This window comes from Centroberyx gerrardi, chromosome 14, assembly GCF_048128805.1.
Source record: "Centroberyx gerrardi isolate f3 chromosome 14, fCenGer3.hap1.cur.20231027, whole genome shotgun sequence".
NCBI lineage: Eukaryota > Metazoa > Chordata > Actinopteri > Beryciformes > Berycidae > Centroberyx > Centroberyx gerrardi.
The window spans coordinates 26661010-26687893 of NC_136010.1; the positions used below are offsets into that span (position 1 = coordinate 26661010).

The 26884-nt window shown below is 43.5% G+C and overlaps 1 protein-coding gene across 1 annotated transcript in view; it reads right to left on the bottom strand.

The window, feature by feature from the left end:
* The window catches only part of prex1 (phosphatidylinositol-3,4,5-trisphosphate-dependent Rac exchange factor 1), a 92562-nt gene that overhangs the window by 16708 nt on the left and 48970 nt on the right, over positions 1-26884 (bottom strand). The window contains exons 12-25 of the mRNA XM_071911153.2: positions 26580-26683; positions 25518-25567; positions 22699-22774; positions 21875-21947; positions 16787-16932; positions 13398-13490; positions 10708-10856; positions 10530-10615; positions 8166-8305; positions 7376-7523; positions 6343-6518; positions 5352-5513; positions 4258-4468; positions 1263-1551 (exon numbers count right to left, since the gene is read on the bottom strand). Of these exons, the coding sequence (XP_071767254.2) occupies positions 1263-1551; positions 4258-4468; positions 5352-5513; positions 6343-6518; positions 7376-7523; positions 8166-8305; positions 10530-10615; positions 10708-10856; positions 13398-13490; positions 16787-16932; positions 21875-21947; positions 22699-22774; positions 25518-25567; positions 26580-26683 (1903 nt within the window). The remainder of the gene's footprint in view (positions 1-1262; positions 1552-4257; positions 4469-5351; positions 5514-6342; positions 6519-7375; positions 7524-8165; positions 8306-10529; positions 10616-10707; positions 10857-13397; positions 13491-16786; positions 16933-21874; positions 21948-22698; positions 22775-25517; positions 25568-26579; positions 26684-26884) is intronic.

Sequence of the window (26884 nt, forward strand, 5' to 3'; positions counted from 1 at the left end):
AGATGCTGATTAGTCATCGAAAGACTTGGTTAAGAACTCGTTTACATCAACAACTTAATATATTTTTCAAACACTCACTCTGAAACTCATGGTGTGCGTACCAGTGTTGGGCGGTAACGTGTTACTCAGTAATATGATTACTTTTTTCAGTAACCAGCAGTGTAAGGGATTACAATTTCAAATTTAGTGATTGCATTACAGTTACTAATCCCAGTAACACTGCATTAAACCTTAACCCCCCTTCAACCTTTTCTTTTCTCTACTTTGAAATGTTTGTGTTTTTTTTCCAAATCCCTGTTTTTTTCCTCATATGTATCTTAAGGACATGTACGGGCAGGTTAAGTCGCTTATTAGCTAAAAAAACAAAACAAAAGATGGAGGGGGAGGGAGAGATGCAGACTTTCAGCAGCTGGAAGTTTTCCCATTATTTTGAATTTATCTCAGTCAAGGATGCAAAGAACATTACGGTCCATTGTAAACTTTGTGTGGCAGTAAAACGCTTTCCACAGCGAAAAACACAACATCCAATTTATCAAAGCATCTAATAGGCAACACAGCAATGTGAAACAAGGAAAAACAAGGAGCCGCTACTGCAAACGAAACGGAAAGTAATGTAAGGAGTAATGGAACTAATTACTGCTCCTGTTGAGTAATAAGTAAAGAGCAATTGATTACATTTTCTGTGTAACTTGCCCAACACTGGTGTGTACACACCCTCACAATCACACATATGCATGTGTACATACACCTAATCACGCCCCTTCCTCAGCGCGCACACACACACACACACACACACACACACACAATACATGGTCTTTTTCTCTCAATGGTATGCTGGCTTCACTCCCTGTTCCTGTACTGGGCCTGGCCCATAAATATTTTGGGCCTGAAGAATGTTCCTTTTGTAAATCCTCAGCTTTAAACAAGGAAAAGGGCAGACAGACAAAGAGGGGCTGACGAATAGCCCCGGGAGGCTGGTCTGGGGATAACAGTTCGCGCCTTTTTATGCAGAGAGCTTTAAATGTCAGTGTGAAGGCTACGAAAATAGTCTATTCAGATATACACGCCGCTGGAATGTCAATATTTGATCACAGGACCAGCTGTTATAGCTGTGAATATCTCCAGAATGGATATGAGATGACATAGGGGCAGAAATGGCAGAAAGATGGATGCGTAGAATTGGGATTCAAAGGCATACTGTACATATGAAGTAAAAATGAAGTTTCAAAGCTGTTCAGTTGTGCGAAAATCAATATACTTACACATCGATCTGGGCGACGTACTGCCTCATCTCCCTCACGGCGACGTCCAGGCGGCTGTACAGGCGGATGTAGGCGTCCTGGGTCTCCATGTCCTCCTGTTTGAGCAGGTAGCTCAGCCCGCCCTCGCCGTGGGGCCCCCGCCGGCTGTCCGTCAGCCCGCCCTCGCCTCTGTCCGCCGTCACCTCGCCCTCGCCGTCCGGCTCCTCCCCTTCCAGGCCGGTGCAGCTCCAGGCGGGAGCTCCCATGCTGGTCACACAGTGCTGGGTGTGGGACATGGGGTTCAGAGAGGCTGGAGAGGAGAGGAGAGGAGAGGAGAGGACGAGGATGATTACTTTTCCCCCCAGTAATGAGTAATGTAACAAATTACTATTGCCAATATTACAGTAACCAATCCAGTTATTCAGCATTAAGTTGTTACTTTTGTTATCCCAGGCCTTTAAATATCAGATTCAAGTTGAATCAGTGTTTCCCACACATAGACTTTACTTGGGCGGGCCGCCCAGGTATATTAACGGCCGCCAAAGTATATTTGGCGACCCATTTTAGCATTTTTTTTTTTTTTTTTTATCCGTCCGAGAGAACGACGCCATCGATTAACGATTAACTAGTGGACAATCTCCCCTCGCTCTGCTCTACCCCTCCAGGGTTTCCCACACACAGAAAACTTTATATGAAACTATATAATCGTAAAACTGCGTGTAGCGCATTGATTCGCTCAGCCCCTAATTGCTCCACGCGACCTCTCTCTCTCGCTCTCTCTCGCTCACTCGCTCTCTCACCGGACCCGTCTGTTCGCCTCCCACTGCACACGCGTGAGGGAGATTTTTTTTCCATGCCAAGAAGACTGAATTCCCGAAAAGAAGAACTAACAGTTAACGTTACTCGGAATACAGCTGAGTTTCCGAGATTAGCACGCTGTATAGCCTAGCTGCTAGTCAGTATCCACTGAGTGGACTGATAACGTTAATATTAACTTTTTAACTCTGACTCTGAATGTTTGCTCCCTCAATCAGGATTAATATTGAAAAATATTTTCAAAGAAGGAAAAGGACTCGTCCTGAGGAGGAGCAGGACAGTCTGGACCAGAGGAGCTGCTGAGCAGTAAAACAGAGCAGATAATAATGTCAAAGGCTGTAATGTAACGATGTAAAGATACAGGAGAGACTGACAGCAGAGAGATGCAGCAGGGCAGAGGGGCAGAAAAGCAGATTTCTCTGTAAAAGGGGACTCATTTCTATTCTTCACCTTGTAGACAAGGTTGCCAACCCACCTACCACCACAAGTACATTCGAATTCTGTGGGAAACACTGTGAATTATCCAGTAAACTATGATTAACCCCATCTCCCTGATTCATTTTGCTCATAATTAGTTGGCATCTTCTCATACTACAATAGCTTAGATGAGAAATGGCAGGAATGTTGCATTCCTCTGGGTGGAAGTATTCCCATTACTTTGATTTCTTTGTGCAAAAAGATGACAAGGCTATCAACACTGTTTGGTTTCTTGATCATTCACAGAAGAGCAGTCACAATCTTTTACTGTTGTCACTGAGTAGCTTCACCCGAGCTGTGGGGGTTAAGTAGTTTGCTCAAGGGCACAACAACAACAGCTGCTAAGGGAGGAGTGTAGAAAGACTATTGCCTATTGAAGCTGATAGACAGTAAATACAGAGGGGAGGGAGGCAGTGTATAGAAAGAATAGGGCTGAATTGAATAGAAGCCTTCACTCTCTCTCTCTCTCTCTCTCTCTCTCTCAGACATCCATACCTACACCAGATGTTCAACCGCTATCAAGTAACATTCTGTTCTCCATTTTGACTCAATGCAAAACAAGTTCTTAAAGGGCATTGCAACTGTATATGCTCAGGGAGAAGACGATGTGCAATTATTTACTTGGGTAGAATGCCAGACTAAGCTGCAATAACCTCAGACATTCAAACACTGCAGACTGATTAAGTTCTTGCGACGAGCCCGGTGGGTGTAACATTAGCACACAGCAAACACTACCATTAAGTAGAGAAGCTCGTATATATTTTATGTACATTCCATGCATCCTTTAACATTCACAAAGCCACGGTATGGTGTGCAATTTTGCATCACCTCAGGAAATATCCCTCGTAATTCCGCGCGCTTTCTGGCCGCCAACGCAACGAAACTCGACGGTGAAAACCTCATCTCCGTGGTTGGTGGCCGGTTGAGCCAGCTGAATGCATACTGAAAAGCGCCAACGCTGAAGATCTCGTCGGTACAACTGTTGCGCAGATGTCTGACGGACAGACGGCGCTGAGAGGAAAGATGAGGACGAGGCGGCCTGGAACAATGCTAGCCGTCTGCCGTCTAGACAGCTGGACTGCGTTTTTGTCTTTCCTGAGACTGGAGGGAGTTCATCAGCCGGCAGACAGGCCCGAAGACACTGTTCATTAATTTCCAGCTCGCTCTCAGCAAAGCAGGGCTGTACAGACAGATGGTTCTTTAATAGTTGTTTCTGTATCAATGGAAAAAGGAATGTTTCTAGAAATGACTCCTAGGTGAGGTCACTTTCCATTTCCACTCTCTCTCTCGTTTGACCTCTGCAGTAGCAGCATGAGTGTACCGCACGCGCTCCTACATTGAAGCCTCGAAGCGCCATCTTTGTTGACGTCGTTCATTGCCTCCTCATGTCACTAACATGGGAATTGCCTGGGGCTAATGGAGGCTTAATGGCAGACCACCAAACTAATTTACTATGGGAATCCTGCTTGAGACTAATGTGGGAGGTTGGGGTTGACGCTCCCTACTCTTTGTTGTGGGATTTAATTGGTCATAGAGGGTAATTAGTCGAAACGATCACTGCGTCGATGTTAAGTGGGTTAAGCAGTATTATCATAAAGGGAACGGTTCTCAGTGAAGGCAAAGCTTAGTATAAGCTATGGACGTGAGAGACGGATTGTACTGATGTTCAAATCTTCTGGGTTGGAGTGCGTGTTGGTTGTGTGTGTGTGTGTGTGTCCTCTACCTTGGTCGGGGTCCAGGCCAAAGAGGGAGTTCTTGCGCCCGAAGCGGATGCTGAAAGTCCTGCCAGCAGAGGTAGTGCACTTGGGATAGGAGACCTGCATCAGGTTGACGTGGCAGTTGGTGGGCACAAAGTCCATGCAGCCCAGCGCGTGAGGCCGAACGCCAGCCTGCTTGAAGGTGGGCCACGCCTTGTTCCTCAATTCCAGGGCAAACTGGGCGGATAGGGAGGAAAATTATGATTCAATGACAGACTGTTGTAACACATGTGTGTAATAAGGTGAGTTTTACTGACCCAGAGGGGAAACTGGGTCATTGTAGCAGCAAAGAATAGGATATAGATAAAAATACAACACGTAAAACATATATTAAATCAAAAATATTCTGTCTGTATCAGAGGTTCCTATTGGCTAGAGATAGTTCATGACAAATTTACAGATGCTGGCAGTTTACAGATTTACAAATTTACAGTTAAGTACAATGGCCATGCATGGTGTGCAAATATACATTGTTAGGTATTCATATTATCAGATTTACAGAGCTGAAATACAGTGTGCATCATTAATTATTCACATTATCAGTTTTACAGATGTGACATATGTTCAGTAATCTGTGCTAGTCTTCAACAAAGGAATGTGTTTGAGAATATTTGTTGAGTGTGCCAGTGTGTTTAATAGACATTGACTCATGACCCAAAGGGAAAATATGAATCTGTTCTGGAGAAGCTATTTACACAGTGACAGGAGAGGCGGAGCTTTCTGAAACCACTGTAAAGCGTGGCTTTGAGTGGCGTAATGCTTTTGCAAATAAAAGCAGCAGTAAAATAAACAGGCCAGAGGAAAGGTAATAAATCTTTTATTTTTAATCAGCGATTACATTGAAATGTTGCTGTTCCACCAAGCATTTGGTATAAGTAGTCATTTTCAGTTAGTGTATTAGTGTTTAAATCTGTTTTGTGATCACAGGTATGTGTTTATCAGGTATTTTAAAAAGGCTTCAAACGTGACTCAGACAGTCAGAACTGAGGACCAGAACTATTTGTTTTCTAGACAACGTTAAAGCTGGGCAGAGAGAGCAGGATTGTTCCTCATACAGTACCTGCTGGTAGCTGCTGATCCGTCGTCGGATGCTCTCCAGCTTGGTGTCACAGATTTGTCTGAACTCGTACTGGGGCATGGAAACCACTCGGTCGCTCTGGGAGATTAGCTGGCTGCAGTTACGCACAAAGTGGCTGTCATCACTGGCGAACGCCTCCAGGATCTGTAGAGACAAGAACCACCGGTAAGGATGGGTCACACCTAGAGTGAAATTCCACATTCATTGAGAAGATGGGTTCAACGTCAACCACAGTAATCGGCTTGATTTAGTCCAGTGTTTCCCAATCTGGAGTCCAGGGTTCCAGGGAATCCCCAGAAAAATGTGTTGCCCCGTTTTTCATTCATTAGATAATGACAGTAGTCTAAAGCACCTGTGGTTGTCGGCTAGCTTAACTGCTAGCTTACCAACTAAAACTACAATTCCCTTACCTAGCAGTAAGGCTGAAACAGCTTTTTGCTGCCTTCAAATACTGTCATAAAAATAGTAATTACAAGTTAAGTGCATATGAACAACCCAACAAAGTGGTAAATATCACTGGGCAAATTGGTATTTTCTATGATTGCTGCGTTCCAGAGACGTGATGTTTAGGTGGCAGAGAACATGGAAGCCATGTCAACAACTGCTCTTACACGTTATGTATTATACAACTTTTGGTTCATAAATTGATTAAAACATCAATTACAGTCTTCATTCTGCCACTTCACTCACTGCTTAAGTGCTAAAAAAACATCAGCCACCAAAAAACTGTTTTTGTTACAGGGTCCAGTTCATTTTTATTTCTGAACAAAAGCACTTGAATGTGCACTAACTTGTATTTACAACTGTGAAAACAAGTTGGAAGTAGAAGCTTATGAGGAGCACTTGAGGGCAGCATCAGAATTTCAACTTACAGTTTACTACCCAAACACACAACAGCTAGCTTGACAACAACCCCAAAAACTGCAGCTGACCAATCAGCTTACCATGCAACAACTCAAATTCTCATGACTACCTTAGCGGTGAGGCTGAAGCAGCCTTTGGGCTCCACCATCTTCTCCAGGACGTGGCTCTTGATGCCGGCAGTGCTCACATACTCATAGACCACGCCATGCTCCAGGTGGACGTTGTCTACAGTCAGGCTGACCAGAGGCAGATCATCTGAGAGAGAAAGCCTACCCAGCCTGTAGTCTGGGGACGACAATGTTCATTTGTAAGTATATACAGTTTTACAGAAAATTAAGATTTAATTTTATGTGTACCATTTGAAAATATAGCTCTACGTTTAGTGTTTTGACTGGGGTAAATACTAAATCTCTACTGAATATAAAAGAGACACTTGAAATCTGTCCTTTGGTAGGTAATGGCCTCAACTCTCGCCAGATATTATAGCTGCATATGAAAGATGCACAAAAGACATGCTTATTAAATAAACCTCCAACATCCTCAGCTTTGTGCATACAACAGATATTAACTTGATAAATTCCTGTAAAAATGACAAATACACAGCTCCACAGCGCACCACAGTATCTTGCATGGACCATTCACTTTAGGCCTTTAGGCCACTTTAAGCCCTGTTCACACTGGATTAGTTTTACTGGGAGAGGTCCTGTAACTGTAATTATTACCGACAGCATGTGTAATTTTAATACAGAGAATCTGCCACGTCTAAGTTTTACAAGTCTGGAAAGTAAGAAAAAATCTGGAGCAAATTACCTAGTTTTCAGCAAAGTCAGAGGTCATCTGATAATAGCAATCCAGGTGGAACTTACATCTCCGTAATGTAGTAATGTTACGCTTTTGGCGACCAGCCAAAGACGTAAACCGATTTTTTATTTTTTTTTTACATCCAGGCTACAAGCAGTAATTTGAGGCAATGATACTTTATACCATTTAAAGGCCCTCTGGAATCACACACACAGAGGCTAAAAATGACATTAGTGGACATCTCCCATTTCAAATAGGGCTTTACTATTACAAAGTGATAGTTAGCCTTCAATTGTACAGCAAAATAGCACAATTTTAGAGGCTGTAACATTGTGTTTCACCTGTTCCATTGGTGCCGTTCTCCTCCTCGCGGTCGGAGCCATTCTCCACTGGGTAAGGCCTGAACGGACTCTCCTCCTTCTCCCCTGCTTCTCCTCCCTCTTGCTGCTGCTCCTCCATGTCCTCAAACGCACGGTACACCCACTGACACTGAGAGGGCACAGACTAGGGTTTAACAGCCACATTAAGTACTACTGCAACATAGAATAAGCCACGGTTGGGGGTGAAATAAGGGCACAGATGCATCAACAGCATCCTGGGAATTTATCCCGCAGTTGAGCGACCCGGCAAACATTTATCGGAACAATGAAGCTCCATAGCAAAACTGTTCAGCAGAGGCTGTTGACTGGGATTCAGCAAAGGGGATTTGCCAGAAAAGTAGGCCAGGGTAAATAGAAAAGTTCATAAAGTAACCAAGAGGACATCCTGCTCCGTCTCCAGCCCAGGGAAATACCGGCTGGAGCCAAATAATTGATGCTGTAGGAATGTTAAAACGGCCAGACGTGAGTTTCAGGGTTTCCAGATTTCACTTGGGCCATGATGGAGTATGGAGTGTAAATTAGATTTTCCTGTTATGATCACAAGATAGAAAATATGACGCTGCAGTGCTTGCTTTAAGATTGAAAGCCATAACAACACACACACAGTACAAATGTGGTTATGTCACATGGAAGAGTATTCTACAAAGCAAAATGTATGAATTATATCAATGGATTATACTACAAAGCATGCTTAAATTAGGACAGATGAAAAACAGCTGTGTGTCAGTGTGTGTATCCGTGTCTCCCTCACCGTACGGGGAGGCTCCTGGTGTGTGTGCTGTGCGGTGAAGTGCTCCAGGACCTCTTGGTAGTCACCGCGGTTGACGTTGTTGCCGTTGACCTTCAGGACGACCTGGCCGGCCTGGAGACCCGCCGCCGCCGCCTCCCAGCCTGCAACGAGTCAGCGCAGGGTCAGGGGTAAAAGGTGATACGGCATACAATGGTGGAAATACAGCAGAACTGTATGCAACATGGTGGTGAAGGTAAACGGTGACTATTGACCGTATTCACACAGCGGCCATTTTGAACAATCAGGGCGGGAAACTCCAGAGAATCCAGAGGGATATATAGCTTCACATTTTAATATATTTAGCCCATTATCGCTAGCTATCAGAGTCTAGCCTAGGTAGCTAGCTAGTAGCTAGTAGTACTAACTAGCTAGCTAAATTCAAGCAGTCTTTGTGGTTGTTGTTTCTGGGATTGCTAGCTTGAAAACTGTTAGGTCTATCTGAAGTCCTCACTTATGTGTTGAAGTAACACTAGTTTTTTATGATAATCTTCCAGGTAGAGCTTCCCACTCCGAGTGTTCAAAATGGCCACCGTGCGAATAAGGAAAATATTTCGAGAATACTGACCAAAATTCAAAGAGATAATTTAGACGTGGGGCTATAATAAAAACGTGAAATTTCAATCTGGGGAAAGGAGGGTATATACTGAAAATATACATATCTAAAACATCTAGTAAAAATATCTAAAATTAAATTCCTCATTCATTCCATTTGGGTCAAAACTTTTTACCCACTTTTTAGACCCAAAAGGCCTCCCTTCATTTTTCTGAGGAAATGTAAACAGCCTCCTCTGGAGCCGAACCACCTTATCTGTACAGAACCTCGCCCCTCAAGCATCTCCAGGAAAAGAGAAAATTACTCGGTTCGGTGCCGTAACATGCCGTCCCAATCTACTAATAACTTTACAGCCTGGAAGACCAATCAACACCTCCATCATCTTCCTCTCCCGTCTAAAAATACCCGCGCTGGCATCGCTTCCACACAGGAACGGCAGCAATTATCTAACTTTAACTACAGGATTGCCCGGTCTGGATTGCATGGAGGGGGGGACAGATTTAGGAGCGGAGAGAAAACAGCTGGAGACTCTGAATTCAGCCTGAAAGCCCAACTCCTCATGCGGGAGCAGGTAGCTGGAAGGGTAAAAGTACAGAGAAGAGGGAGAGAGAAAGAGAGAGGGAAGGGAAAGGACAGCCATGGAGAGAATGTGAAAGAGAGAGAGAGAGGTCGTGGAACATGAGAAGTCCCCCAGCCATAATAAAGAAAAGTAAAACCATGGCGTCAAATTCCCCAGATGCATCGAGCGGTGGCTCCTCTCCTTACTGCGTGTGTGTGCGTGTGTGTGTGTGCGCACCCCCGCCTGGTTTACACATTTGGATTGATCCCTCACTCACCTAATCATAAAACTCTCATCTTTCCTTTTTCGAGTCTGTCTATGCAGTATAAACATCTGGTTGGGAGGTTGCAAGGAGAGAGAGAGGGCCAGGTGGTATGTGTGTGTGTGTGTGTGTGTGTGTGTATGTGTTAGAAGGGGAGTTTGGTCTATTAAGGGTTTGAACTCTGACCGTAGGCTGGCTGGCTGACAGGTGGCCATAAAAAAAAACCCTAATAGAGTCTCAATAAAAGCAGAACAGAAAGTAACAGGTGTTTAGAAGCTAATGTTACCTCATCTTCATCCTTCACTTCACCCAGAGTTATTATACCTTCCTGATGCCTAATTGTAAACACTTCCAAAAGCATTTACTGGCACTGATGCCGCCAAAGTCAAATTCTTTCAAATCCCCCCACTAATGTCCATAAAGTAAAATATTACTCATCACTTGTTTCATTAAAGTATTATTAATTTACTTACAACTACCTGGGAGTAGTGGTTTGTTACACTACTTGCTAGATTACTTTTTACACCCACAAAAATCAGTCAGTTTCTTCTCATGTCAATGATCAGAAAACCAAACAGCGTCAATGTCCCAATTTTCTTGTCATAAATCTGTGTAAAGCCTGATATCTAATGAAATTGCCATCTGCTATTGGCTGATCTTTGGTGCCAGGTGATGTCACCCTCTATAGAGTACAACAAGTGGTGACATCATCCTGGCACCAAGGATCAGCCAATAGCAGATGGCAATTTAGGTAGCATGATTTTTACCATTAGATATCAGGCTTTACACAGATTTAGGTTTAGTTGCTCTTTAACGTGAGAGGATAAAAACTAATTAGTATTATAGTAGTATAGTAATTTCTAACACTACTGAGAAAAGTAATAACATTACTTCAATTAAAGTCCAGTGCTGTAGTGATCAAACTGGTGGCAGGAACCAATCGAATCTCACCTTTCCTGACGGCGTGGACGTGAGGAGGGGCGGAGCCACAGAGTCTGAAGGACAGGCTGTCTGGGTTGTCAGGGACCTTCACAATCCTGGTGTAGAAAAGACCAGTTAGACTAGTGTGTACGTATCTATGTGTGTGTGTGCATGTGTGTGTGTGTGTGTGTGTGTGTGTGTCCCTTACTCCTTGGCCTTGGTGGCGACCAGCAGGCGCAGGGAGCGTCGTATGCAGAAGGACTGGCTGACCATGGTCTCCACCTCGGAGAAAGGCCTGAGGAACAGCAGGTCCTCGTTGATGGTGAAGATCTTCCTTCCCACCTGCAGACCGGCCATCTGGAGGGGAGGACAGACGGGACAGACAGCGGACAAGACTGCTGTTATTTACAGCTTTCGGCTTGTTTCTGCTCCCTCTAAAGTCCTATTTGGACGGGACCTTGTGTACGTATTTAATCCCCCCCCACCAAAATTTGGGTTTCATAAAACACATTTGGCTGTTATAATGAATTTGCTGCTGCACTGGATACATCATATAAGGTCAAAATGTTACAGTTCGTCACTTTCTGATTTAGCAAAGCAGAACATGACATTTGCCCTGAAATGCATTTAAAACTTCCTCTATAGATTCTACCACTGCCTCTATTTTTCATGACAGGAGGAAGATAGAAAGCACGCATCTAGAAGAAGAAAAAGAAATTACACACGAAAAATAAATAACAGCTGAAATTAGCGAGAGTTCAAATCGAACAAGATAAGCATTATCAGGGTACCTCTGTCTTCACCAAAACATGGTATGTAATTTGTGCTGGAATATGCATTTATTACAAATCACTAGACATCCCCAGGTAATATTATTCCAGTGTGAATAAGGCTTAAGGCTGGGGACAAACTACACAACCTTTAGGCTGATTATAGCCACAAATTGGCCATTACAACTGAGTTTCAAGACTGGACTGAGACAGCGCTAGTTTAGGGCTAGGACTCGGATAACTTAGATAAGTCTAGTGTGTGTTCCCCAGATCCAACTCGTAGTCAAGTGAAAAAGCCAGTAGGTTTGTACTGTCCAATATTATTTCTGTTCAGTCGTGTAATGTGTCTCCAGCATAACATGGACAGGGCTTTCTGGAGGGACTTTTTGTTATAATTTCCTTGACAAATTGGAAAAGTTACACACTAGAAGCAATGGCTTTGCCTATGAAACCCAACTTCAGCGTTTTGAATGGGGAGAAATACTAAATTGATCATAATGAATTAATAAAAAACAACCTAGAAATCAGTTTTTTAGTAACTAATGGTCTCAACTCTCGGCAGGTTTTTCAAGCCCCCTTTACACCTGGTATTGATAAACGCCAGATTGCTTCTAGATATAATTTAGCTGGATTACATTTACACTCATGTTTCCTGTAAGCACAGTGAAATTGGATTTCTCTTTCACACACCAAAGCACCGTTTGCCTCTCGTAATATTTACGTCCTTTAAAATTGGCAGTAAACACCTCATCTCGCTCGTTCCCCACCCAGGAGTATGCTGAATATCCATTTTTGACAAGCATGTTACTATCCGAGCTGCCTGCCGCCTGTTTGATTTCCTGGTTGGAAAGTTTCTTTTCATTTCCATAGCTGTTACATGTGGATTGGAGATGCACTTTATTTCCACTTTGCTGTGAATATGGACAAATGTGTCTCTGACCACCTCCAGAGGAAGTTTGGCTGATCAAATATTCATCGCGTCTTGGGTGCATTTACATCTGGATTTTATGCATTTTTGCTCTATCCAAATCCAATCCAATCCCCTGGGATACATGTTAATGCCAAGTGAGTAAGACTGGTCATACATAAGACTGTTAAAAACTGAAAAACTTGCCGACGCCAGATATCAGCTTCTAGAACCCCTTTGAAAATGACAGATACACAGCACCACGCGAATGCAGTTGTCTCGCACATCTTCGGTCACGTTGTTAGAATAATGCCGCCTCTGTGTTTTCCCTGTGTGAGTCCAGTGTCCTGGGCACAGATCCGGTGGGGTAGCCTTGGCTTGGAAAGGCCTCTTAACCCTGGATACCCGCCCAGAATGGATGTAGGAAAAGGCTGGGAGGAGCTACAGCCGCCTGAATGTGGAAGGATGTATGTGTGTGTGTGTGTCTATACAGCATGGGTGACCGTGCACGTGACTTTCTATAATAGTATCATATAGTGAAAGAGCGCTCTCTCTCTCTCACACTCTCTCTCTCAGCCCTTTTCAGAGGCCCCATGGGAATCAGCTGAGCTTCATTCACTGGGCTGGCACAGTGAGGCTGTGTCACGACTAGAGGGAGGAGAGGCCCGGGGATGAATAAGAGAGAGAGAGAGAGGGGGAGAGAGAGAAAATGGAGAGAAAGTGGCAAGAGGGTGGGAAGGAGTGAGGGGAATCAAGCAGAGTAGAAAAGAGAAGGATTATCCAGAGAGAGAGAGAGAGAGAGTCCAGCGAATAGGGAGAGAAAACGATGAGAAGAGCAATGTGGGAACAAATTGCAATGAGCAAAACAACAGAAAGCATCGAGGACACACAAAAAATAATACATGATCCTTATTGTGTTACATCTATAGTTAGGGCCACATCTGCATTGTAACTTCCCCTGGATAAGTGTGTAGCTAAATGCCTACTAGTGTGTGTGTGTGTGTGTGTGTGTGTGTGTGTGTGTCTGAGGGTGATGTGAGGAGGCATATCTAATAGCTCTCCAGCCAATCAGATTGGAGTCCCTCCGCTGGGAACAGAGACAGAGTGACAGCGGCCGTCCAAACAGTCGACAGCCGTTACCTACTGGGACTAATGGACTGGGGCAGGGACAGGACATGTGTGTGTGTGTGTGTGTGTGTGAGAGTGTGTGTTGACCATTACCTCAGCGTGCGAGCCCCTGGTGACAGATTTCACCACAATGGCCTTGTTCTTCTCCTCAATCTCAAAGCCGTAGTCTTCCTCCTCAGGGTGGATCTACACAGCATAGAGAAATGACCAATTCACACACATAGTCCATATAGTAGAACCATTTACTATGGTCACCTTCAATACTGATTCACACACTTTCACGTGTGCAGCATTGCAGCAAGTTCAGAAGAATCTTGATGACGTATTAATTTTCTTATATGTACATATTTTTTATACATTTTATTTGCCTCAATATTGTCTTATGCTGTTACACTGAACTTCCTGCATACATGCTGTAATTCATACATTTCATTCTTCCGATTCTTATATTTCTACTTAATGTGTTCTAGTGCTGCTAATTGTCAGTTTCATTATGTTTAATACCCACCATTTACTCTATTGTTATTTATAGTTCATTTCTTTGCTGTATCTTTTGCCATTTGCTGCTGCCATGACCCAGTTCCTTATTAGGGATGGTTTGAGTTTGATCTTATCTTTGAAATGGTAATATTACATCACGCTTCCTGGGTGGTCAATGGTTTTATACATTATCTATCAACACGTGATAATGGTCTCACTCCTGCAGGTTGCATTTTGTGAGGTATAGATGTCATCACATGTCAGGTGTCGTGCTCCTGACGACGCTCTTTGTATTCCCCTGCAGGGCAAGTCTTAGCCGAACGCTGTCATCACCAAACACATTAGCCAGCTACCATTAGGGCAAAGCTACTGGGGCCGTCTTCCTGCTGCACAGCCCAGATAAGATGGGGATCTCTAATGTTACATCTGAGGAGATGGCCGGGGTAAATAAAGAGTTCCCGCAGCAAGCGTGAGTGAATAAGCTCCGTCACTGTAATAATAGCCATGAGGGAGGATTATGTTTTGCTAATAGTGGAGAAAAGGCGTTTCTACTTGTGGTGGCGCGCCAGATAGCGAGCCTACTTCCCACTCTGACATGCAAAGGGATGCTTCAATGCGAGCTAACATGCTAACATTAACCTGGCATAGTAGCTTCTGGGTTTCCCCAAAGATACTGGAATTCATATCCAGATTTAGATAGTTCACATTCTGTTCCAGCCTATGGAAACCCTTGTCCACTAGACCCAGGGCAGCATACACCTATCTTACATTATAATTTTAATAATTAGCCAGCTATCAGAATAGCTTGCTAATGCATACAGTGGCTAATTTCTGTAAGAACATCATGAATATTCATTGACAACAGTCAGCATATTACACTAGAAGTCACCATTATGTATGCAAGAAACAGGAGAACCTGCTAAACAAAACTGACTTTTTTTATTTTTTATTTAAAGACATTTCTAGGTCTAGGCTATCAGTAGCTTAGCAGTAGCTTAGATATTTTGACATATACCTTTTGGACTCATTGTTAGCAGCGAAAGGCTAGCAAAGGGAGCTCGCAGTTTCAACTGACAGCTGACTCGGGAGCCAGTATTCTCTGTGGGTCCAAGTACTACAGGTATGTAAGACACAAATTATATATAGGTCCTAAAATCAACAAACTTATCCTTTACACTGGCTAAATCAAATAAGCCTCTCAGAAAAAAAGACATTGGACCGCATGTGAGACACTCTCATTGACTCGCAGCCACTTAAGAGCGTCGAACCTTTCTCAACTTAAGGCATGTTCACATCATTATGCTTTTTTGTAGAAAAAGTGCTGCCTCAACCTCATTTTATGCTGATAAAAAAATAAATAAGTACCGGGTTGCACAACTTTGTTTTCATAAGGTCAAGCTGCAGTAGCCTCTACCAGTAAACATTACCACATATACAACTCTCAGACATTTGGGTTATTGGTTGGTCCAATAACCTGTCATGTCAAGTTAAGTCAAGTCAAGTCACGAGCCTCTAAAAACTTCAACTTTTCGCAATTTTAGAAAGCACTCCACTCTACCCAAAAAAAAGTCAGGTGCCATACTTTTTCTGTACTGTTGACCACTCCCCACTAACTTTAATGTAAAAAAAAACGCACTGACAGTTTGAAAAAAAAGCGAAGTAGCGTCAACAGAGCCGAACAAGATTTAAGCGCAGAAGGATGTGGGCAGGAGTGAAACCTCTCACTCTGCATGGATGCTTTCTGGGTTTCCTTCCTTTTTCGAGGTTTGACCTTTCCACTCCATATCTCCCTGCACCTGTTGTCACATGTCATGACTGAGAGCTGCTGGGCGTCAATGCATCGCCACGGAGCAAAAAGGGAGAAAGGGAGTAAAGTGAGAGTGGAGGAAAAGAGGGCATCTAAGAGGGAGGGGGGGAATGAGATACTGTCTCATGTTAATTTTAATTAGGCTCTGCATTTTCAGATAAGGGAACTAAGCTGCAGGTTAGTACATTCAATAAAAAAAAAGGTCAGTACACACAGAGAGAGGCAAATAAAACTAAAACGGGGCTGAAAGTGTGTATTATTTTTACTAGGCCCGGATGAAATGATTCAAACAGATGTCACCATCATATGAAATGGAGCCAAATGAGGATGAGCATAATACTGTATCTGCCTACAACGGTAATGTCAAATCAGCTCTCATCTCGCCTGAGTGCTTCCCAGGATGCTCGTCTTATCCACGGCACAGGGGGAACTCTATCACAGTCATTACAGCTGATTCCATTTCCGCAAGACAACGCTCATTAAGATGCACATTGATCAGAGCAAATTCAAAAGGTGTTTATTGTCTTCGAAGCAGGAGGAAGGGGAGACTCTCCCGGGAGGGGGGGTGTGTGTGTGTTTGTGTGTGTATAATGACGTTAATTACATCGAGCTGTGGAGATCAGAAAGAACACACACACAGGCACACAGGTCCAAACAGATTGGAGTGGAGGATATAGCAGTTGCCAACATGCCAGTTCAATTAGCCGGCAAACAGTCCAGTGAATCATTATGTAATATCGAGTCATATTATTATCATTGTTGTGCGTGCGTGTGTGTGTGTGTGAGTGAGAGAGAGAGAGAGAGAGAGAGACTGAGTGAGAGAAAGAAAGAAAAGAGTGCTTTGAGTAAGTGAGAGTGAAAGCGTGTGCAAGAGAGAGAGTGAGAGTGAGTGTGCGTGTGTGTGAGTGGAAAAGAGTGTGTGTGTGTGTGTGTGTGTGTGTGAGTGAGTGAGAGTGAGTGAGTGAGTGAGTGAGTGAGTGAGTGAGTGAGTGAGTGAGTGAGTGAGAGAGAGAGAGGGAGAGAGAGAGAGAGACTGAGACTGAGTGAGAGAAGGAACGAAAAGAGCGCTTTGAGTGAGTGAGAGTGAGTGTGAGTGTGCGTGTGTGTGAGAGAGTGGCACAGAGTGTGTGTGTGTGTGTGTGTGTGTGTGTGTGTGTGTGTGTGTGTATGTGTGTGTGTGTGTGGTCCAGCTCACCACCAGGGACTTGGCCAGGATGTTCTCGATGAGCTTGAAGTCATTGCGCTGAAGCTGCTTGCTCTTGGTGCTGGTTCCCTCCGTCTCCTCGTCGGCGTAGAAACGGAAGAACTGCGACTCGTCCTTGAACTCGCTCTTCTCCAGGACTGAGGGGAATAAACGGATACAGTATTGTCAGACAGTAGCTGGGTTTCATCCAAATATCATGTATCATGTATCAAAGGAACATGGCTGAACCTAAACTGCATCATTATCACAGAAGTGTTTGTACGCTTGCTTGAGGCGGAGAAGTGTTTTTGTCAAAGGAAATACTGCGGTAAATAGCGATGGAAACACATTTGTTGAATAAATAATGACTTAGGCTTGGCATGATCAGCCCGACGAATGATTCAGTGTCATTGCACAACCGTTCAAAAGTGGCTTTGAATATCCTGGAATGTCTGTAAAATATCTGTCCACCACAGGTTCCTAGAAATGCCTTGAAAGACCGTAAATGTGTTTATTATTGAGCAGCTAGCGGCTAGACATCCATTATCCGTTCGTATATCGTATTTCAAAGTACAAAGCCAATTTGATGTCTGCTTACCAAAATCGGACAGGCACATTCACCTAAGCTCGCTGCATTATTCTTAATGCTCTAGCTCAGATCCCAATCTTGTCAGCTAATGGTTGCTGAAGCAAGGGGAAGTGATGCTGGGAGAAGTGCAAAACAATCAGAGGGATTAAGCGTTAGCCACAACCGGGCTCGGCTGCGCGTCCGATTACGGAACTAGAGCTTCAACTCGGAGCTTTTATGTGCTGTGTCGGGAAATTATCCATCACATGAAAAACAGATGTAGGTTGCATAAACAAACAAAAGATACACGGCTTTAGAGCTACTTTGACTTTGTTAATCGGTGGTTTATTTGCGGTTACACTGACAAAATTGGAAAATTGGGCCTTGTAGTGTTAAGTGTGTTAGGGGTTTTGACACTTGGCCCAGCCACACTGCTTGCGGGTCGCTTGCAACTTCAAAGACCCGTAGAGCTGCGAGTGCGAGTTGAAAGAAGCCGCCGATTCATGTGCGGACATCTTCACACAAACAAGCGAACGGTTAATTAGCTCATTCGCTAATGATGCTAGCAAGAACATCTGGAGCCCAAATCACATCTGGGCCGTATCCAACGCAGGCCGGGGCTAGCAAAGGCTCTCTGGAGGACGTGGAAGGAACAGTCTGTCGTGTGTGTGTGTGTGTGTGTGTGTGTGTTCAACACATCAAAGCCACGTGTGTGCTTGAGTGTGTGTGTAAATCCCATTGTTGGGCTCAGCCCCCGCTCTCACACATGGGGCAGCTCAAACAGGTGTGGAGCACATTATGGATGCCTCTCCAGTCACGTCAGTTTTTTTGAGCCTGGACAGGCCACTGAACCAAAACACACTGTATCTTTCCAAGGTACATTTGTCTGATAAAGAGTAGGGATGGGACGATATGCTTATCTCACGATACGATTCAATATGGGGTTCATGATTCAATACAACCACGATACGATGTAATAAATAAAAGTTCAATGACAACAAAGTCTGACTGTGCAGAATTATGTTTATTTCTGAGACGCAAATCTTTCTAGCGATGACACTGGCTTGCTAGAATGTAAACAACAATTTAAAAATGTCATTACAAAGTGCAGATAATATAATTTGGATGGAGAGCTTGTGAAATTGTGATGGGCGAGCGTCTCATTTGTGATTACTACAGCAGAATAAAACGGAGCTAATATCGCGATTCGTTTTTCTGCCCCACGATACGTATTGTCACATTTTTGAATCGCGATATATTGAATTTCGATTTATCGTCCCATCCCTAATAAAGAGCTAGCTCCACTGAAATCAGGCCCTGGTCGATCTGGGCCTGCATTTATTCTGACAACCCTTTCTGTCAATTCCATCCTTTTTTTTGTAGCTTTGTATTGCATACGCTCTAATATGAAATGTATTAAAGAAAGTGTTGGGTAGATACATATACTACCCATTCACAATCATTTCCCATGAGTTTTCCTTGCAACGAGCATTGGATCCAACTCTACCAGGTGTAAACATACAACAAGTAAGTGTAAAATGACATGGCATCTGCTCCTCACTGTAACACCCACCGCTATATGTGGTTTTGACAGGATACAGTGACATCACCACGCCTCAGGAAGTGCTTTAACGCTGGCTTAGTGGAAGACATATGGAGTGATGGCATGATGTGGGTGTGATGTTTTATAGTGCATGGTTGGCATGGGAGACGTCCGGCCCAAAGCTCACATACAAGACACACACATACACAGCCATGTCCGAACATTACATGCATGTGTGTAGGTGTGTGAATGCAGAGAGTGTCTGTAGGGTAGAACGGAGCACCGAGGGGCAAAGGTACCCAGCTGTTTAGAGATTTAGAGAGCATCTGGCACCCTCAGTTGAACAAAAGTCTTAGCAAAAAACGATTACACACACACACACACACACACACACACACACACACACACACCACACTCATACTGGCCTTATGCCAACTCAAACGAAGCCCGACCTGAAGTTATTTCCTCTGAGTCACGGGGGCTGTGGCCATATAATACCTTAATACCACCTATTCAACTGGAGGGAGTACGCCTCCGGAAACTCCCCTGCTCCGGCACACTGACACACGCACACACACACACACACACACACAGACGTACGACTCACTCAAGCACTCTGCCACTCAAATCTGCCATCATGACGCAGAGTAAAATGCAGAGAGCGGCTGACAATATCCCAGGGACTTAGAAAACAGTGCCTGGTGTCTTTCTGTTGAACATTTATTCACAAGAAGCGAGTTGCACTTGACAGCAAGGATATTTTTAAGTAGTATTCAAGTGTTTACTTATACATTTAAGTGTCTGACACTGATGTTGCTGAAAAACGTTTTGTCGCCTCTGAAATAAACACTACTTAAAAATATTTATTTAGTATTGAATTGTATAATTGTTTACAATGTACGTAGGGAGATCATAGTGACGGGAGTGAAACCTATGATTATAAAAGTCATAATTATTCATTCTCAAATTGGGATGATTTCTTGTGAATTAAATTACTGTGAAATTAAACTTTTCTTTTAACTGCTGAGGACCCACTTGGACCCCCTCGAGGACCCTTGTGGGCCCCTGGACTCCACTTTAAGAAACACTTTGAGCCTTCACAGCAGGCATGACTGAGGAAAGCTGTCGGGATGCTAGAGGGGTAAAAAGAGAGAGGTGCAAAGAACGGAGTAGTAGAAGAAAGAAACAACACAGATACGAAAAGAGGAATGAGAAGATGAAAGGCAAATTAACTTTATTGCCTTCTTATCAATTAAAGCGAGTCAGAGAGACGGAGGCAAAAAATGAGAAGGAGAGAAAGAAACCGAAAAACGGCAGCAGTTCAAGAGAAACCAGGTGAAGAGCGGCAGATGTGCTGCCTAAGGACTGAGGAGAGGTTAGAGTGCAGACAGGCCGAGGAGAGAGAGAGGTGAGAGAGAACAGGTGACACTAGCCCACAGATGGGCAGTGGGAGGTGTAGGTGTGTGTGTGTGTGTGTGTGTGTGTGTGTGTGTGTGTGTGTGTACGTGCACGTCAGCGAAGTGACAAAAAAGTGAAAAAGGTTAAGCCACTATATGGATACCTGCATGTACTTTGAGTGTGTGTGTGTGTGTGTGAGTGAGAGAGAGAGAGGGGAGACAGCAGACAGTATTTACACAAGATACAGAGAGATTTGCTCGCTTTAAAATCACATGTACTCTTTGTAACTGAATACATATTCTAATTTATCACTTGAACTGACTTGTGCATGACATATTGTCAATATGCAGCCTATCTGTCTTCTAGTGTAATCATGTAGAATATTATTCATTGCTGCAACAATAGAGTTTGCACTGGACCTCTGCACTACCCAGATACTCAAACCACAACTGACAAAATGACGTATGAAACATTTTAAGGAATATTACTGGAAATTTTCAGTGTGACATCACACTTAACGTTACATGCAGTTCAATGGGATAACGTGATTTTGCACACATAAGCCATATAGTAATATATATCGATATCGAAAATAATCTTGATTTCAACCATTTCGCCCAGCCCTATGTCTATACAGTATGTGTATGTGAAAGCGCTTTCACCTTGGTACTACTTCTGTATTTCAGCACAAGCTACACTCATTCAAATGGTTTGCATTGCACATATAAAGTCAATAAAGATGACCCTGATTCTCATTTTATAGCACCAGGACAGCGCTGTCACTCTACTCACTCCAGACAATGTCATCTGGAGCTCTTTTTTTAACCAGTGGTCACAGCTCAGCGACCTGACCCAGACATCCGTGTAGCAAAGCCAAACAGCTCCGGTTAGGGTACAGTGCTAATGCTGTTTACGTTCAACACGCTGGGCTGGAACCAAAACCACTCTACTACACTGTGGTCAGCGGGGTTACTGGGACTCGGCTGGAATGGATACGCGACCACGCTTCGACCTAAGAAGGAATAACATAATAGAGGATAGGCAGATATTAAATATCTGGGGGGTGGAGAGAGGAGCTGAACGAGGGGCTAATGTGGCGGAATGCACACTGAGGGAGTCGGGCGGCGTAGAGAAGAGACGACCAGGGAATAGGAGACGGAATGAGCAAGAAAAACAACAAATAGCTTTAAGGAAATTTGAACCAGAGCTGTTGCAGGAGAGAGAACATTGTGAAAAACAAAAGGGAAATAATTAGAAACAGACAAGAGAGCGCACAGGATAAGTGTATTCACATTATGAGTGTTGCCCGGGGTGTCAGGGTGGCCTAGAAAGTGACAGGTTTGATCACCGCAACATGCGAGCGTCCTTGAACTAGACGCCGAACCCTTACCTGCTCACTCACGTCACTCTGGATAAGAGCGTCAACTGGATAGCATTGAAATTGGCAGTCTGTGTGTTTGTGTCTTTGTCTGTCTGTCCTCTAACCATCTGTGTACTCGTCTGTGTGTGTGTGTGTGTGTGTGTGTGTGTGTGTGTGTGTGTGTGTGTGTGTGTGTGCGTGCGCGTGCGTGTGTGTGAGAGTGGAACTGACCGTGGTGCATGAAGCCGTTGTTGCAGAGTCCCACCCCCAGCGTCACGGCGTCCTCGCGGGTCGAGCAGTCTCCCTGGGAAACCAAAGCGGATGACGCACACAGTCAGTCAGTCACAAAGCTTGTTTACACCTTCACACACACAGCAGAGAGCAGCACCACTGGCCTGAGGTGTGTGTGTTTGTGTCTGTCTGTGTGTGTGTGTGTGTGTGTGTGTGTGTGTGCTGGAGTGAAGATGGGGATGTGTGAGCCTGCATGCGTAACACTTACTATATATATACATTATATCAATACAGCATATATTATATTAAATACAGCATGTGTGTACGCACGACAAGAAGGAATAGACAACATGGAACAAAGAGTGGAAGAATTAATGAAAGACAGGAATAAAGAGAGAGAGAGAGAGAGAGAGAGAGGGGGGGAGGGGGGAGAGAGAGAAAGAAAGAAAGAAAGAAAGAAAGAAAGAAAGAAAGAAAGAAAAAGAAAGAAAAAGAACAAATGTAATGATGAAACACTGGATGGGTGCTTTGCAAGGGTGGAAAAATACCAAAATATCTTCTTCAAGTAGAAGATGCTTTGCAAAAAATCACTGGTGTAAAAATCTACTTAAAGTAACTCAATAACTTTAATCTAAGTACATTTTAAATGAGCTACTTGTTTGTTTTTTAAATATTTTATGATCATTTACACAAAAGAAGTGACTCAATTACAGTAAAGAGAGTAGATGTAATTGGTTACACCCTTGGTGCCTTGTGTGTCTCACTTCATGGGAATAGCATGTGGGTTTGGTTTAAGGTGAAAGCATAACAGACATCCATTTTACCTGCGAGAGAAGCCAATCCACCAGTTTGCTAGCCGGCACCACAGACTTAAAGGTCTTCAAATGGTGATCTCTGTCCCTGGAAGGAACAACAGAGAGAGTTCGCGGTTGTCATAGTCATGTGCACAGTACATGCGAAAACACAGAGTCAGCGACTTCACATGCAGCACGTGTCGAATAGAAAGCGTGACGCATTTGTGGTGAACAGCATCTGTCGACACGGACCAAGTCCAAAAAGCTTCTGTGTTGTATTTGTGTCATCTTATTAAAAGATGCATTTCATGGGTAGCAGACAAAAGAAGGCATCCGCTCTCAGTTCCTCAAATTCTCCACCCAAAAGTCAGGAAATATAGATATCTGACCCATCACCAAAGACAGTCGGGGGTCCTAAGGTTGTCCGACTCACCAGAGGACACAATCAAATTCCTGATTCTTTAATCTTATATCAGATTTGCTTAACATCCACCATTGGCCACTAAGCTAAAGGGGGAAGTAATGGTGTAAAATAGGAAATGCTGCAGAGGATGTGTGGTTGGATGTGTGACACATGACGGGCGTAACACGACCTGCGAAAAGAACAGCAGCTTCTGTTTGCTCTGCCGTCTCAATGCGGTGAGTAAGACGTTGACTGATTCTGTACCACCCATACTGTAAACTGGTACGGTCAGACCTGAAGCCAAAGGTCAGACAAGTAGCAAACGGGGCTACACCTTTTAAAGATAAAGACATTGAACGGTACAGCCCTACCTTGGCTTGATGAGAACATTCGGACCATAAGATCTAATGCCAAAAGATCCAATGCCAAAAGTACTGGAAAGGATATTAGATCCACATTTATCTCCTCTTATTTCAAAGAAGTGCACAACTCTACGGTCCTGTTTAATATATTCTTTTGTTGGCCCTTCATTCAGTCACAGTATTAAAGCTTCCTTAGAAAAAGCGTACAGAAAAGGCTTCATGCATCCCACTACCAATTGAGATAATTCTGTCATCTCCGATTTCTGTCATCTTCTGGCTTTAGAGGAAACTGCATCTAATGTGAAACCCTTGTCCTTCATGATTTGATGTAATTCCACCTAAATTCCTACAAGAGTGCCTTGAAGACAAACTTGGTTCAAATATGTCATTGGTGATTCCTAGTCCAATCCCTTCTTGTTTTAATCGTGCTGTAGTTAGACACCAACTGGAGGAAGCCAATTTGTCGCTCTTTGCAATTATAGACCTAGCTCTAGTCCGCCTATTTTATCTAATGTTTTACAGAAAATAATTTCCTCTCAGCTGATAAGGCTTATGAATGTTAGTTACCTCTTTAAGAACTCAGTCAGGTTTTAGAGCGTGCCGCAGAATAGAGATTGCCTTCCTTAAAGTTACCAATGGTCTGAACACCATTGAAAAGTGAGTTGCTGTGGATATTTCACTCAAAAGATCATTTTCTGTTGTAGGGAATGCATTATCCTCTCCAGTATAACTCATATGTGGCGTTCCCCAAGGATTGAGTCTAGGCCTCCGGCTGTTTTGATTGTTTGGTTGGACTTGATATGGCGTGACACCTCGTCACTCAACAAAATTCAATAAAATAGAATCTAAGTGGGGCAAAGACACAAACGGATTTATGATTATTTAGGATTCATCGAGAACATTAAGATTAATTAAAATGCAATACATCCATCACCCAAATAGCATAATTTATGGTTGCAATGGCAATTTACTGACAGATAAAAAAATAAAAAATAAAAAAATAAAAAAGTAATAATAACCCTGGCAATATTACATAATATTTGGCTGGCAGGCGGGAGGGTTTGCCTTTGTGTGTTAATGGGATTTGTCCCCAGACCAAAAGCTCTTTGTTTGCGCCAATAGCAACCCGGCCACTTCAATCAGTGGCCGAGAGATGGAGGGAGAGATAGAGAGATGAAGGGGGGAGTATGAGGGGGGTAGAGAGAGACAGAGAATGTGTGTGTGTGTATGTGTGTGTGTCTTATACTTCTATCCTTGTGAGAACCAGTTCTCCAGTTGTAGGCCTTCAGATTGAGGACGTTTTTGCAAAGCAAGTTCATTTTTGCCGTCTCTCTCTTCTTTGATGGGTTGGTTTAGCATTAATATTCGGAAGGTCCTCTTCACAAGTATAGTAAGACAAACAGGCGTGTGTGTGTGTGTGTGTGTTTGTGGTGTGTGTGTGTGAACCCCTGATTAGCGCAGCGTCTGCTCTGCTGTGAGACGGCTGGTGCTGAAGGTGACTCCTGAGAGACACATGAGGAGTGATGGAGCGCTGTGTTTGTCTAGCAAGGTATAGCGAGTTGAGCAGTCAGGGGGATGTTGTGTATGTATGTGTGTGTGTATATATATTTATGTTCATAAGAATGTGTGTATAGGTAAGAGAGAAAGTGTGTGAGAGTGTGAGACGGAGAGAGAGAGAGAAATTGAGACCGACTCCGACAAAACTCAAACCAGAATTCACAAACACATAACCCATAACATAGACCCATAACAATGCAAAGATCAAGAGACGAGTGCATGCCATTATCACAGCCTCCCAATAAACCTCCAGTCATGAGAACCTGGCACCCCTCAACCTGAATCTTAAATCCACGAGAACCTACAGCGGCGGATTAGAGAAAGCCGGGCTAGGTTGCCAGGTTGGAGAGGAGAGAGGTGTGAGAGGTGTCACTCCTGGCAGCGCTGCTATTTGTTCAGTCGTAAAAAAAAAAGGGTGGCGTGGGCCGACTGTGAATCCTTCATGAATATGCATGCTCATGCACCTGGAGAGAGGGGGAGCGTTAACATGAGGGGGGGGGGGGAGGGAAGGAGGGCGGGGTACTTACTTGATGACAGGTGTGTGGAGGCTGTGAAGGCGGCAGTAGAGCCTGACGCCCTGGAAGAGAAGGGAAACGAGGTTGTTGAGTCACGGAGCACAACCCACACGCCTTGAGTAAACAAGTACCAGCATGGCTTCAGGACAGGAGATTTAGCTGCTGCTGGTGAAAGGAGTTAACCTGAGGCTATCTCTACACCGCAGAGCCTCGACATGTGGTCTTTGCTTTTTAGTTTCTTTGGACTGATTCATCATAAACTCATTATTTGAAGAGTGTGTTCACGTCACACTAGGAGAAGTAGGAAGGAAGGAATCGAGTGAGTAAGGAACTGAGAATGTTGATCTAGGTCAAAATAACACACCTCAAAGTCTTTTTGGAAATCAGTTTCTACGTCTTTTCGTTGGAATAGAAAAGGAATCTCTGCACCTGCAGAGACTGTATTTGCATTGCATATATTTTGAATTTTTTCATGCTTATATTGACCTGTTGAATTCAAAAAAATGATGTGTTGAATAACTAAATTCAAAAATTGAATTTGCAAGGCACAATTTGAAATTGAATGTAAAATTGTATGGAATTATCATTGAAATTAACATAACTTTAATTTCAAATTAGTTTTCTCAATTCAAATCCAGTTTTCTTAATTCAGATTGAGCTCTCTGAGACACACATCGGGGACTAAGGAAAAGCAAACGAGCAAAGGTTCAATCCAACATCAAAGAGTATAATTTTTCTACATGTTCCCAATGGAAACAAAGCTAGTGAAAGTGCAGAAAGAGAGAACAAAACCTCAACTAGTGAGTGAAAACTAGTCGCAGTAGCACAAATACACTCACAGATGGATTTAATATTTGCTCATTTGCTTTTCCTAAGTTGCCAGATGTGTGTATCAAGTTGAAGGTTAAATTCAATAATGATCCATTAGATTTCATGCCTTGCAAATTCAATTTATTCAGCAAATTCATTGTCTGAAGTCTTTGCAGAAACTGATCTTTCTGTTCTTTTTCCTCTCTTTGCTCTTAAGTATCTTCACACACACCATCTAAAGCAGTCCAGACCAGCATGACTTACCTTAGACATGATGTCCTCCATCTCGCTGCGGGCCTTGTAGGTGCCGTCGTCGTAGCGGAAGCGGTACAACACCTGCTCGTTCTTGAACTGGTGTTTGTCTGACACTGAAATGTCAGCAGAAGGACAAAATGTCAACTCTGCAAGTTGGTGTTTCAGAGTTCATAACGTATTGTCTTTTTTACGTGTTTCCTTGCTTTGAGTTTTTCTACACTTCAAAAGTTGTCCATCTTAAGTAATTTAGTCTAATATTGAATCTGAAAATCCTGTTTTCATTAAAACAAGTGAAAAAATCTGCCAGTGGCTGT